The 13900-nt window shown below is 39.9% G+C and overlaps 1 protein-coding gene across 1 annotated transcript in view; it reads right to left on the bottom strand.

Moving 5' to 3' along the window:
* Positions 1–3832: 3832 nt before the first annotated feature.
* Positions 3833–13900, bottom strand: part of DLG2 (discs large MAGUK scaffold protein 2) — an 856812-nt gene continuing 846744 nt past the window's right edge. The window contains exons 23-25 of the mRNA XM_013943075.2: positions 13314–13423; positions 7686–7777; positions 3833–6621 (exon numbers count right to left, since the gene is read on the bottom strand). Coding sequence (XP_013798529.2) covers positions 6515–6621; positions 7686–7777; positions 13314–13423 — 309 coding nt within the window. The 3' untranslated portion in view covers positions 3833–6514. The remainder of the gene's footprint in view (positions 6622–7685; positions 7778–13313; positions 13424–13900) is intronic.

Raw genomic sequence — 13900 nt, 5'->3', positions numbered from 1 at the left:
CATCACTTATAACTCCACAGCTGTGGACTGTAGTTGCACTGGGACAAGTGAGGGATGGTCCCTGTTCTTTACATACTCAATGCCTGGATGAGACAGTAGGCTAGCCAGGTGTGCTGCCCATGCCTGAACTGATATTCACCACACGTCTAGGTTCCTGAAATTTTAAATATCTCCTTTTCCCCAGGCATTATTCAAAGACTATTTTCCAAGTTTCTCTTGTTTTTGCAGAATGTAGTCCAGGGAGTTCAGGTTTGCCCGGAGAAAGAAGAGGAAATTACTTTGAGAGGTGCTGGGGCTGTAATGGAGATCCCATCTATTGTCTGCTTCCTATGGTGCTGCCCTGGAAAGCAACTTCACTTTGTTGCTAAGACTGTAACTCACTGCTGTGAAAAATCTCTCAGTAAACACATTGGTATCTCAGAAATGACTTGCTAACTTCTTTTTTTTTTTTTAAGTTGTGCTCATCTGCATATCAATGTGAGCTGTTGTTTGGATTCTCTCCCTCTTCTGAATCTGTTCAGGAAGTATAAAGCATCACAATGACTGTTTAGATGATTAACCATCCTTGTAATTATGCATGTAAAACTCTACGGACAGATTTTGTCTCCCTATAGTGTCAGTTATGGCTCCCAGAGCCATATGGAAGCACTGTGGTCCTCTGCAGTCTGAACTATTTTAGCACAGTCTGTCTATCAAAAGCGGTGTCCCTGTCGTGTTTCTGCCTCTGCATAAAATTGGAAATGTTCACATGGCCTCCCTGGAGCCTGACAAGCCATCTGCAAAGACTTTCCTGGGATGGACAAAAGCCAAGGTTCTTGGACTGGTAGGACCCCATAGCACAACTGAAGCTTATGCTCCACTGATCTGCTTATAAGTATGTAACTGTTACAAAACTTAGCCCAATGGTTACACTGTGATGCCAGAAACATGGAGCAATTCTTTAATTAAAGAAAAAAAAATCCAGTCATGATTATTGACCAAGATGCTGATGATACCCAATACAGAGAAGAAGTGAGGTGAGGAAAAAGTGGCAGTACTTGAGCAGACTGAATCTTCTCAGTGGTTACTTTCAAGTCACTGTGAATTCAAAATGAAAAAAAAAAGAAAGCAAGAAAGAAGAGTTTCTGTATCCTTGGTCCTTCCCATTTCCAGATTTCTGTTTGTCTTATATGATAGATGTGAATCTCTCTCAAGACATATTAAGAGCATATTCATTCTTTGTCACTAATTTGCTTTAAGGAAAAAAGACAAAGTATGCCTTGTGAAGAAGCCATTTGCTATAAAGTGTAAAAATGCTTTAATATTAATATTTTATAATAAAATTCATGACATATTTATAAACACTCTATCAAGCATTTACAACTGAACCATAGCTGAGGGCTTGGAACGGAATAAATAAGCAAGGACACAGCTAGTATGAAATATACATCTTAATTTTTATAATTGTGTGTGCTTTATTCTTTACACAAATGGAATGGATGCGCAGAGTATTTACACATAACAGGAGTGTAAGCTGGATAGTGTATTTTGTAAACTCCAGTTCAGATTCTGGATACCCCAAACTACAGCCAGACTGAGAAACATCCTGCTAAAGAGACGCAAGTTGGCCAGCGTTGTCAGACAGAAGTGGCCTCCTGAACACAGGCTGTTGCACTCGGAAGTTCGGACTGGCCGACTCAAATTTAGGAACACAAATCCAGAAATTAAAAGGTTGCTATCTCACTAAGAGCCAACACTATTGTCCTTTTTTTTTCTTTTAAAGTTTTTTTTTTTTTTTAAGACCTAGGTTTCTGGCTACCGCCCATTCTCCGAGATGCTGTTTTACCTCAGGGCATCACTGGAAGCTGCCTGGGCTGTAGGTCAGGGCCAGACGGTGTAAGCTGCTAGCACTGCATGAGGGATGATAGCTTGTGTCTCGCTTGTGTCACCTTAAAGACAGATTCTCAAAAGGGCCAACCAGGCGGTGGTTCCTATTGCTCTTGGTGAGATGACGGTGGGGCTGAAGCCTTCTGAAAATCTGGCCACAGTGTTTGGCCCATGGGAGTGTCTTTTTGTTCAACAATTTCACAGCACCTACCTCAAAAAGGGTCTTGGTCCATGACTAAGCCCTCTAGGTGCTACAGTAATAGGAACAGTAAATAATGAGAAAGTGCTGAGCTCTTGTTTAATAATGTGGCCTTGGCGTTTTACAGTAATGCTATAAAGTAGGCAAAATGGAGAGGATATGTATGTAACTTCAGGTGGTGTAAATGGGAGGAACTCCACTGAAATCGGTGGAGTGACCATGGTTTACACCAGTTGAGGATCCAGACTAGCTATATGTTGGATAGACTGCCGATGTTATTTGCTCTTAGCTTTGATGCTGGGTTGTGCCCTAAAATATACAGTCACTTTTTTTTTAACATAATGATGACCTCATTCTTACTTCTGAGCTAATTGACAAGATGTCTTATTTTTAATGGAACAGTAAGATACATTTATTTCATCAAAGCATGGGCTTGAGCACATGAATGCAGTTGCACAGTGAGCCACATGCATAACATGGCAGATGAAATGTTCCAGAGAAAAAAATGCTGAGATTAAAAGCTATGAACACTAAAAGACCACTTTCTGTGAACACTGCAGATATGGCTTTAAATCTGCAGCTTAAAAAGAAGATGGAAACTTTTTTCTTTAACACTTTTTTCCCTACAAATATTCACATGTGTTGTCAGCCACTGAATCCTTTTTTCAGGATTTGAAAAAAGAACAAAAAATAAAATAAAATAAAACTAAAGCAAAAATACAATTCGACTGAGTGCTGATGAGCAAGTAACAGTGAAAGCGTAACACCAACAATTTCTCCATAGAAAACTAATGTAAATAGGTAGGTGGATGTTGTATAATTAGGACACTGTTGCTGGCTCGTAGTGGTTATTAGCTCAGGTTCAGCACTGCTCTCCAGGATGAGGATTTGAAATTTCAGTGCGATGGAGAGATTTCTTATCCTTGACTTTCACGGGGTGGTTCCTAGGACCCTATCCACACCGGAGCATCAAACCATGCTAGCTACAAACACAATTACAACACAGAATATTTATCTAAAAACAGCCTTTACTACGAAAGAAATTACAAAGCGCTAGCATGGACAGGGTACCTCTGTAGGAAGGGGGAATTAAGCAATAAAGGTTCTTTTACTGGTTTGTGATCAGACAGTAAGACCAGTAAAGAGTGTAGTTTCACTGAGCCCTGTCAGCAAGCTCTAAATGAGTCAGTGCATGGAAGATGCTTTGTGGCAAGGAGAAATAAATAGGTTGTAATATTGCACATCTGCACAAAGATAGCGAGATGTCATTGTGATCATTCATGGGTGGACAAAAAGCCATGTAATTTTGGTTCTGCTTAGACCCTACAGTGCTACACACTGTGCCAGAACATGAGAAATAGCACCAGGGGTGTGATCTGGCACTTTTCCTAAAGGGTCCAGCATTTGCATTTGTCTCATGTTTAGACACTTGCAAGTCTCTTACATGGACAGAAAAGGAATCTGATTACGCTAAGCTGTGTTAGCACCAATATGGTCTGAGATGCCAATTGCTGTGGGTTGTGAGTTGGATATATATACTTTTTGCACCAGATGTAGTTTTGCATGAATCTTATGTTTCTCTTCCTCCTCCCACTACCACCCAGTATGATCTGAACAGCTGCAATGCAAAAATGAACTGCAGCTCTGAGAATGCTGTAACATGAAACACAAACATCAACACACAAAACAAATGGGAGTACAAGTCCTAAGGGAAAGAAGACCTCTCACTGTTTCTTTTGGTGAATTGGTTTTAAATATATGTTTTATTAAAAAAAAAAAAAAAAGAAGTGCAATGGCAACTCTAAACTGGAAGCACAAACAACAGACAGGGAAAAATAAATAATGTTATTACAGTAACCAAGGACTGATGGAAAAATTGATTGTACTCAGCCATAGTGTTACTGTTCACTGTAAAGCACAGCACATGACAAAGCAAAACAGTTACTAATAGGATAGTACCATAAAAGGCTGCATGCTGAACTAAGAAACAAAGAAGCAGATGTGACTGATTGCTTAAAAACAGAGCTGAAAATTAGAATGAAGTTCCTGCTTTAGGATACTTGGTTTTTCAGGTCAGGTGGGCTATTTCCCAACCTGGGGCAATAGTACTTTGCCAGCATGGAAAAATCCATGGCTTCCAAAGATTTGGGGTCACTCTGTGGATTTCTGCAGAATAATCCAAAAATCTAAGCTTTCATTTCATATTTTGTAAAAAAAAAAGTTTCTAGCCCTTCTGGTTACAATGCTCTTTTGTAGAGTCAGCTGAAACTCGTTTATAAATCTGCGCTGGCCAGGCAAGAAAAATAGTAATAAAAGAAGCGTGAACTTCATAAAGTTATCATAGTAGGGCAGTAGGTAAGCGGCCTCCTCAGGGCCACTGAAATGCCCATGTCATTAACCCTGTCACCGCTGGTGGCTATTCTACAAACATCCAGCGAGTCGCGCTCTCTGTGGAGGTCGGCTGGATATACCTGTCAGCTGGACAGGGTGCAGAAATGTAAGCTTCAAATAGACAAGTAACTGAGGAGTCTATTTAGCATTTGCCCTTAAAATGTCCTTAAACATCAGGGTTGCTGTAGCCACCAGGTAACAAATATTGGACTCCTGCAGCCCAGTAGGCAGGAGACTGTGGGTTTTCTATAAAACTTGGTCCAGCAGCAGATGCAAAGGCAATTCAGTTTATGATTATAATATCTTTTGCAGTTGTTCCCTTGTGTGACAGAATGAAATATAGCATCAGCATACAAAGGAAGGGCAATGCAAAACAAGAAATATGCCTCCCTCCCTGCTTCCTTGCACACCAAACTGAAATTCCACAGACTTTCCCCAAATCCCTCACAAATGTCCATTGCCTCAGTTTTCACTTTTAAGACCCTTGTTGACTGTGAAATGAATGAAGATACAAGTTAGCTGGTGATCCGCCTGCCTACAAAGACAGAAAAGATCAAATGCTCTTGGTGTTTCCCTTAAAGGAACAGGAAGAATCACAAAACATTTTAGGTGAAGTGTGACTCCTTCCAAGAGAGAAATTATTAACTGCATTCAAGCACTGACATTTTGCTTCTGAAAAACCATCCATTTCAGTTTAAAGATGCATTACCCCTTGGTGTTCAAAAAAGGTCCTACAGGGCAGTCAGTTCAAGAGACCTTTCCACAGAAGTTCATCATGATTAAATAGAGGCAAGGGAGAGGATTAAATTGAGAGAAAAACAAGCTGACAACTACATTTTAAGGAATTATCTTGCTTGTCATTAATAATAGAGAGTCTATTACAGAAAAGGGATAATGCAACTTGATGGTCCTCTTTACATTTTACAGTCACACAAGGGTGTAAATATTTAATCTTTCAATTAATTAATCTTTACAAAATATCTCACAAAAACATTTTTTACCTATAGAAATTAGTTTCTATACATCAATATATTTTTATTTTTATAAATTATTCCATCTTTAAGTGCCTTCTATCAATATAAATGATAAAATAGACAATCAAAAATTTTAAAGCTTTTCCCAGTTGTATCCCTCCTTTTCAACGTAGGTGCTGTGAATCCTCATACATGTGTGTGTCTGCATGGGAATGTGTTTGCGTGCACATGTGAAGTGAAATGCTTCCATCCTCTCCCACTCCCAAACTCCATTAAAATAAACTACATTGTTATTAGTTCCTGATGCAATAGTGTTTCCAAAGGGGAAAAAAAAGAAATGCTTGACTTGGTTTCAGAAATCAAAAGATGTGCATAGTTACCGAAGTCGAGGTGTACCACTACAAATGTGCAATGACAAGCTTAGAATAGGATCCACCTCCCAGTCAAGTCAAAGTCAGTCCTACCAATGACTTCAGTAGGAAGCGGACCTGGTTCTCTGAGTTTGATTTTGCAAGGTGCATGTGGCCCTGATCTAGCAAAATGCTTAAGCCCGTGCTTAGCTTTGAGCACATGAATAGTCCTACTGGAACGGATGGGACTGAACGGTGTAGGGAGGGGTCACAAGTGACTCCAAGTCAACGGGCTACTCACATGGGTAGGAATTGGGGTCAAGTGTTCAGCGCCTTGCAGGATCAAGCCCTATATGAGGTTCAAGAGCTGGGAACTTCTCTTTAAAGCAATCAACACACTGAGCTCAGCCATTGAAATCGATCAAAATGTCCACATGGGCACAGTAGGTGGCTAGCTCCCCTTGACAGAGGGTCTCCACGTCAAAAGTTTGTACCTACAACTGGTGCTTTGAGCACACAACAGATTTGCTTTATGTGGTAGAAGTCTTTTTGTTCCTACCCTTTTGACCCATCAGTGTCCTTCATGGCTTCAAACACTTTGTGTTGTACATTCATCAAAATTCACATTGACTGCAAAGAACATAAATGCAACAAAAACAGGAAAGCCTCCAGATAGTATATTATAGTTTTCTTCTAAATATTCTCCCGTTGTAATCAGAGGTGCAGTGACTAATTTATAATTTTTCCTTTGAAGGAATCCAGATGAAAGGCCCAGATTGTTCTTCAATTACAAGTTTGCATTGATTATATATATCTTCTAAGCTATCTCCTTGGACAATAGCTGCAGTAAGGAAACATACCAATACTTTTTTTAATTGATACATTCTACAGCATCAAGTGTCAGCAGATTGAGAGTGTAATCATAGATATTGATGAAATGAGAAGAAATAGTAGTACACTGTGATGTTGATTATAGAGAAGTCATACACCCTGCAGATGGCAACCAAGTCCAAAACGGTGACACCTTCCCATGACAGAGACCCATCCCACTGCTTATAGGGAGACCACTGAGCTAGGTTAGTTGATATAACTAGCAGCTCCATCCCTTGGGAGGGCAGTGTGACTGGTTCCCACTGTGGGAAGTCAAGCTGTACATTTCGTTTGATGTTGAAACTACTTCACTAGAGGGTGCGTCAGATGTACACTGTTCCAGTCCATTCTTTTCCTGTCCTGGTTATCATAAACTTACTGTTGGCTGGGAAAATTAACTAGATCAGGCCCAATGTGTCCAAATATATAGGAACTGCAACAGAGAGCACAGTGCCTAAACTCTTAAATTCTCTCTCCCCACAGGAGAAATCTGGAACTGCAGTGAGAGATCCATGGAGCGTCAGCATATGGAAGGACAAGGGGGGGGCTTCTGAGTGGGATCCCCAAATACCAATCCCTCAGCAGAGAGCTTCCTAAACAAGCTCAAAGGAAATACTAGGGACCAGAGCAGGCCTTAAATCCTGCCCTCTTCCAGGCCTGGAAGAAGATGCTTTTCTCTTTCCCTCCCACAATCCGTAGCTTGGGCTCTTGCCTTAAGCTAGTGAAGAATTCTGCTTTGGTCTGTACAAATAAATGCTGTGGTGCAATATTTTTTACTGACTCCATCAAAAGCGGGTTTGGATCAGGGAGGGAATTCAATTCATACCCTGCTAGTCCTTTAGGACATCAAATATCTGAAGTGTTGAACACCTCCCCTCCCCTTGAGTTTCCTGGGAAACAACAGGTTCAAACCATGAGTATTTACTGCAGGCACACTATACTGGTGTGCACTGTAAGCCAGAGACAGAGCTGACCCACTTGTTCTGTATTTACAGGCTATATCTTGGGAAACAAATGTTTTGAATAAATACATACCCGTAAAATATTCTCCAAATTCTTGTTCTAATTTAATTGCTCGATCATAGGTTTTCTTGGCTTGCTCCTCTGTAAGACGTTTATTCATTTCCCTGGAAACACAGCAGAAATCATCAAGAAGTTTAGATTCTTAGTGGAATTTGAATAAACTATTCAGATAGCTTTCTAAAAGATATCTTCAACTGAATAACAGAGATTGGTACAGGGTTGAAGGACTGAGACTGGCGCAAGAACCAAGAGCTGAAGTTCTTTGGCCTGTTCATGGGCAGTTTCAGTGTTTTAAACTCAGTTTTGTTGTCATATAATAGAAACCTATATTTTCAAGCTCTCCCATGTCCATTTCTCATTTCTCCCCTAAATTTTTATGGGGTCACCACTCAATATTTCCAAACAAAATGAGGCCCAAACCTGGTAACTGCTAACTGAAATGTATGTGTGGCATCAAAAACCCCTGGGTTAGTCTGGGAATCAAGAGACCCTCAAGATCTGAGCTATTCCTCAGGGTGCTCCTGCCTCATGAGTGGCAGCTATTTCAGGAATCTCCCAGTCTCCCAGGTCTGCAGCTGGCTGTCTTGGCTGAAGAAGACTTTCCAGACTGCTGAAATGGAAACTGAATTTTGGCTCATGCTGGGGTCATGGCAGTGAAACCATGATTAAAGGCTGAATTCAGCACAGTGAGACTCCTGGCCCCATAGGAGGAAGCACAGAGTCATGGAAAACCCCATAGAGAGCCCCAGAGGAACCCAAGCACTGTTCTTCAGAAAGATTTCTTGAATCAGGCAGAGATATGAGTTCCACATAATCATGAGAAATCAAACTGAGTCTTTTCAGCAGGAAGAGTTGGTTACTTGTGTTCTTCTGTTTTCTGGTCCTTTATGATTAAATATATAGATTCCTAGTCCAATGTGTCTTGTAAACTCTAAATTGCATGGAGTACCAATAAACTTAAAATGTAGACACTGCCAGTAACACTATATTATTGTAAATGTTTTGTTATTTGATGGAGCATTTCTGTTTCAACAGAGGCATTGTTTAATAATTGTAAGAAATGAGTTGTCTTGCCCAAACATGCTCAGTTGTTAATGCCACTGCATACTGCAGCTCGCAAAGAATCAAGCTCATACTCATTCAACGCCTTACACATATATGCCTGAGGATATGCAAATAAATTATCAGTAGCAAATAGACTTTGTTTGCTCTATCTTTTTCATAGCATGGATTCATTTTTCTTAAAACATGAGGGAAATTTTCTGAGGCAACTAGGAAAACAGAGAGCATCCTGTGGCCTACATAAACCTGATTTAATGCCTTGCACTAAATCATGTGATTGTGTGGTAATGGACTCTATATAGTATGACATGTGTGATGCATGTAGGAAATTATGTGCACGATGATGCATAAAAAATGATCTATAAAATGCACAGCAGTATGAACTTGCTACAGCTAACTCCTACCTAGTTTCTGGAAAACGGCAATAAGTTGTCAAAGATACAAAAATGTATTTATAGAAATGACCCTAAAGTTGCCTGTCTGTATAACTAATCATATAACTGAGAGCATTGCTTAAAAAAATCTCTTTGGAAGTACTAAGTCTATTGTCAGTGCAACCAGAAAGTAGATTTATAGAATGCAAGATAAGAAAGATTTATTTGAAAATTTATGACAATCATTTGTGGATTATATTCAGAGGTTTTGGATTAATGTATGTAAATCTGTGTCATGCTGCTAAATTTCTAATACTGCTAATTCTATTTATTGGAAGGATTGCTATCTAATTGAGTTCAGGCAGGCTTCTCATCAGCTATGCCTACTTGGACATGTCTTTAAGTGACTTAACCCAAGCTCTGTCTTGGAGTGGGGCCAAGCACCACAAATTTATATGCAAACTTAGCATATTATCACATATTAAGGACACTCAGCCAATATTCTAGTGCTAATAACATCCTCCTCCTTCCCAATATATTTCTGGTAAATCTCTGAGAAGTCTTCCTGAATATCTTTGAAAATCAAAGGAGAGAATATCTATACAAATATAAATAAGCCTTTAAAATAACAAATACTTGAAACAAGTGGAAATTTTAATTAGATTTGGAGAACATAGGTTTGCCTGTGGTGTAAAACCATGCTAGATGTACTCATGTCTCTGCCAGTCTTGTGCCTTCAGGGGAGAGGATGGAGAGGGGGGAGGACGGTGATGTCCGTTTGTCATGATGAATTAAAAGTGCTGTCAAATAATGGTCCCTTCTAAATTTTTCTCTTCCAGCCAGGGACCTGCACAGCTGGTGAATTTAGAAGTGGGGAAGGAAGGGCAGGATGATGGAGCAGGTCGTTCCAATCCACATTTTTTTTTGTCTGACACAGTTTTTCTTTGCTATTACATTAACTTTCAACTTGTTTATACAAGCAGGAATAATGGTTTCAGCAGATGAATCTAGCGTTACAAACAGATTTTGTACTGGTATATCCCCTCCTCATTTAGGAATTGGAATTTTTCTTTTGTGGTAGTTACATACATGAAACAAAATCGAGTGAACGCAGTTTTATTGGTATAAAAGTGTCCTCTTTCTCTTCCCACAGGGCATTGGTATACCACAGGAAACTTCTTCACAGCAAAATAATAGTACCCATTGGGAAGGGGTTCTACCCATTCATCTATGCACACCCGCAGACTATGCTGTTAAAACCTTTAACAAGGAGAAAGGGCTGCACAAACAAATTCCCATGAGGAAAATTAGTGTGCACATTTACAGTGCATCAACTCGTCAGCGGAAACTGCCCATGGTAAAAATGAGACAGCTTGGCCCTTCATGAAAATGTGGAAGTCTGCCCTGCATCTGCTAGGAGGCAGGAACATGTGCAGAGCCTGCGAATGTGAAGTAGCCGCATGCTGCAAATCCACTCCACAGTTCACAGCAGAGTGCATACTTGTTTAGCCACATCCTGACTGATTTAACTTCATTACCAAATAAAATAAATGATTTTCATGGGCAAGAAGCTCAGAATTACGTCATTATTCTCAAGGCAATTCTTAAAAGAGAATGATACCAGTTATATTAAAAGAGTTTTTATTTCTGTCAGAAACTAATTTTGGGTGCTGTTTGATAAGATAAATGCACATTAGATACATTAAGTAGATAAAAAGATTACTTGCAGAGAGCAAGCTGCAGGGGATAAAGTAATTTAGAATGCCTGAATTCATTACTTTTTCTCATTTTTTTCAGGAGTAGCTGTATTGTGTTTGCATAATTTGTTTATATAAACCATATTGCTACAAAAAAACCCCAAATGAGTGCTGATCTACAAGGACCCTTGCTGTCCCACAGAAGTTTGGAGTTTAATTAAGGGTGTAATTTTTGAAACTTTAATTAAGTCTAATTAAGAGTGTCCTCAGCAGAACATTCGTAGAATAAGCATTTCAAAAGTCACATAAGGTGTTTCACTTTCTTTGTCCCTCTGTACTGTCAACACTCATGCAGGTTTTGATTTAGAGAGTGAAGAATAGCCTAGTAATTTTTGATATATATATCACTAAGGAAAGTTCTACTAACTCTGCATAATTTGTTTAGTCCTAAATAGAATATTAGCATTACTTAGGTTTAATAGCAGGATGACTGTCCTAATGTTTTGCATCTACATAACACTTTTCATCTAATCTGCTCAAAGATTTGATATTCTTGCATCAAATGAACCAAACCTTTATTTCATTCCCACCTTTACAGTTGTATCTGATATACATGTATTTTCAGAGTAAGGACCACATTTATTTATTTATTTTTTTTATCATGCTAGACTCAATAATGGAAATACCTTACAGACAGGAAAACCGTAGGTTAAAACTTCTCTTAAATGATGAATCAATGCAGAAGGTAGGCTATTAGACAACTCTGTTCATTCTAAACAGCAAAATAGTTAGAATATAACTAATCTGTGAGGCTGGAAGAAATGTCAAAAAGTCATCCAACCCAGGACACCCAATCTTTGAACAGGCTGGGGCTGTTTAAGTACTATATGCTGTGTGATTCCCTGTAATGCTCATGGTCATGCAAAAGCCTTATCTCCAAAAGTCAGGGCTAGAAAGGATCCTGTTCAGTCATGGGATGGGGCATGTTAGCAGTCTCCAGCTCTGTGATCCAATATTTGTGGGCATGCCTTCAACAAAACCAGGGGTGCATCTGTCATAGGAGGGGGGATGCCTACATTTAATTTTCTGGTGGGTACATATGGCGTCACCAGGTGTTTGCAGAGCCTTTGGTGAGAGGAAAGCACAGAGTACCAAATTTCATCCCTGTCACAGTGAATGAAGTTGATAACTTCTTGCATTACCCTAGTTTCACAGGGAAAACAACTGATTGCAATAAATTTTAAAATGAACTTCAACCATTGTGGATATCATTACCGTATTTCCTGCTCAGCCTCCTCTCCTCTAGACTGGGTAACTCTCATTCCTCTTCTATTTCCAGGGTACTATCCAGAACCAGGCACAGCGCTCCAGCTGAGGCCTCATCCATACCAAGTAAAACAACATAATTGTGTTTTGTGTTCCTACACAACACTGATGTTAATAGAACGCAGACTGACAGCAGTCTTTTTTGCAACAGCATTATCCCTCCATTCACAGTCCTATGTGATGCACTCCAAGTGCCAGATGCTTTTCTGCAGTGCTATAGCTTAATTATTCCCTGCTTGTAGTCGTGCATTTCATTTTCTCTCCTTTTGTCTGTGTTGAATTTCATCTTACTGATTTTGCTTTGAATTTTAATTTTACTCTCCAAAGTGCTTGCAACCTCTCTCAACCTTGTGCTATTCACAAACTTTATAAAAGTACAATCCAATTCAACGCTCAAGTGCTTTATGAAAATAGCAAGTAGTGCCAAAAAGTGCCACAGCTCAAGAAATGCACTTCCAGGTCTTCTGTTTTCCTCCCAGTTTACCAGTGCCATTTTCAATGACTGTCTGAGAACGCCTGGGCTCATGCTCTCTAGTAATTCCATCTGGACCATATTTTGCTAATCTGCTACTGAGAATGTCACATGGAGATGTGTCAAAACCCAGAATAAAAACAAAGATTAGGTTCTTGGTCACAGCATGAAATTGGTGCCTTCCCTTTTCTTCTTTTAAGTGTTATTTTTTGCCCCTCTCCAGTCCTTTAGGTCCTCACCTGTCCTCTTACGAACCTTGAAGTTAATGAAAGGCTAACCTAATATAGAAAGTCTGATACAGGTTTACTCTGCTTGTACCCCTGCGTGTGCACTGTAACCAGACCCTACACCCCATGAGCACCCAAGGCTGGATGGGACAAGCCATGTTACGTGATGCTGCAGAGGCCTTGCTAAATTTGCTGCATGTGTTTGGAAAAAGTACACCGAGCATGGACAGGTTGTCTTTTCGGGGTCCATCGCATACAACTACATGCCCCAAATGTGAAAGGTTCAAAGGCAGCTTTGGCTGATTCCTCCAGGGTATATCTGACCACGCAGCGCACAGCCGAGGGTATACATGGAGAGTAAGTCTTTGCTGTTCCTGCCTCCTCTTGCTATTGATTTTACAGAACACGCAAAATGTCATCTGGAGACCTGTTTTGTGCCATTTGAGACTGAAGAAAAAATGCTTGAAGGGTTTTATACTTACATCAGAGGCTCCCATGATTTAGGCTTAATGAAGATAGCGATGGGATAGAGTTGTGCAACTTGCAATCGTTTAATAGCATTTCCTGACACGTCGAGTATACAGTGCTTGCCCTGTTGGAAAGAGATGAGGATGTGTTTATTTTTGCAGTGTTGGCTGCAGTTCAGCTGAAAGAAGGGAGGTAATTCTGCGACGCAGGGCCCTGGAGCAGAGCTATTACTGACACACACCAGGGAAGGAGGACCCCGGGGCACACGCTCCGCTTCTCTGCAGTATTTCTTTTGCTTTGCTGCTAATGTTAAAGACTAATACTGAAGACATGGGAGCAGGCTATTTTTTATTCTAGAGGTTTAACTGCGATGAACTTGGCGGGGGGGGGCTGTTCTTCAGAAATTAGGAAAACTGATTCATAGAAATAATAGGATGTCTACATTCTTAGTGGTTAAATCAATTCAGGTTTATGTTTAAGACTTCTTGTGTCACCTGAGGCATGTCATTTAATCTCTGTGCTTCATTTTTTTGCCTCTGTGAAAGTGAGATAAGCTTACTTATCTGTCTTACAGAGGTGTTTGCAATTTTGCAATTATTAA

The sequence above is a fragment of the Apteryx mantelli genome, chromosome 1 (genome assembly GCF_036417845.1).
Source record: "Apteryx mantelli isolate bAptMan1 chromosome 1, bAptMan1.hap1, whole genome shotgun sequence".
Taxonomy (NCBI): domain Eukaryota; kingdom Metazoa; phylum Chordata; class Aves; order Apterygiformes; family Apterygidae; genus Apteryx; species Apteryx mantelli.
Note: the sequence above shows the minus strand (reverse complement) of the source record. Positions and strands in the feature narration are given on the sequence as shown.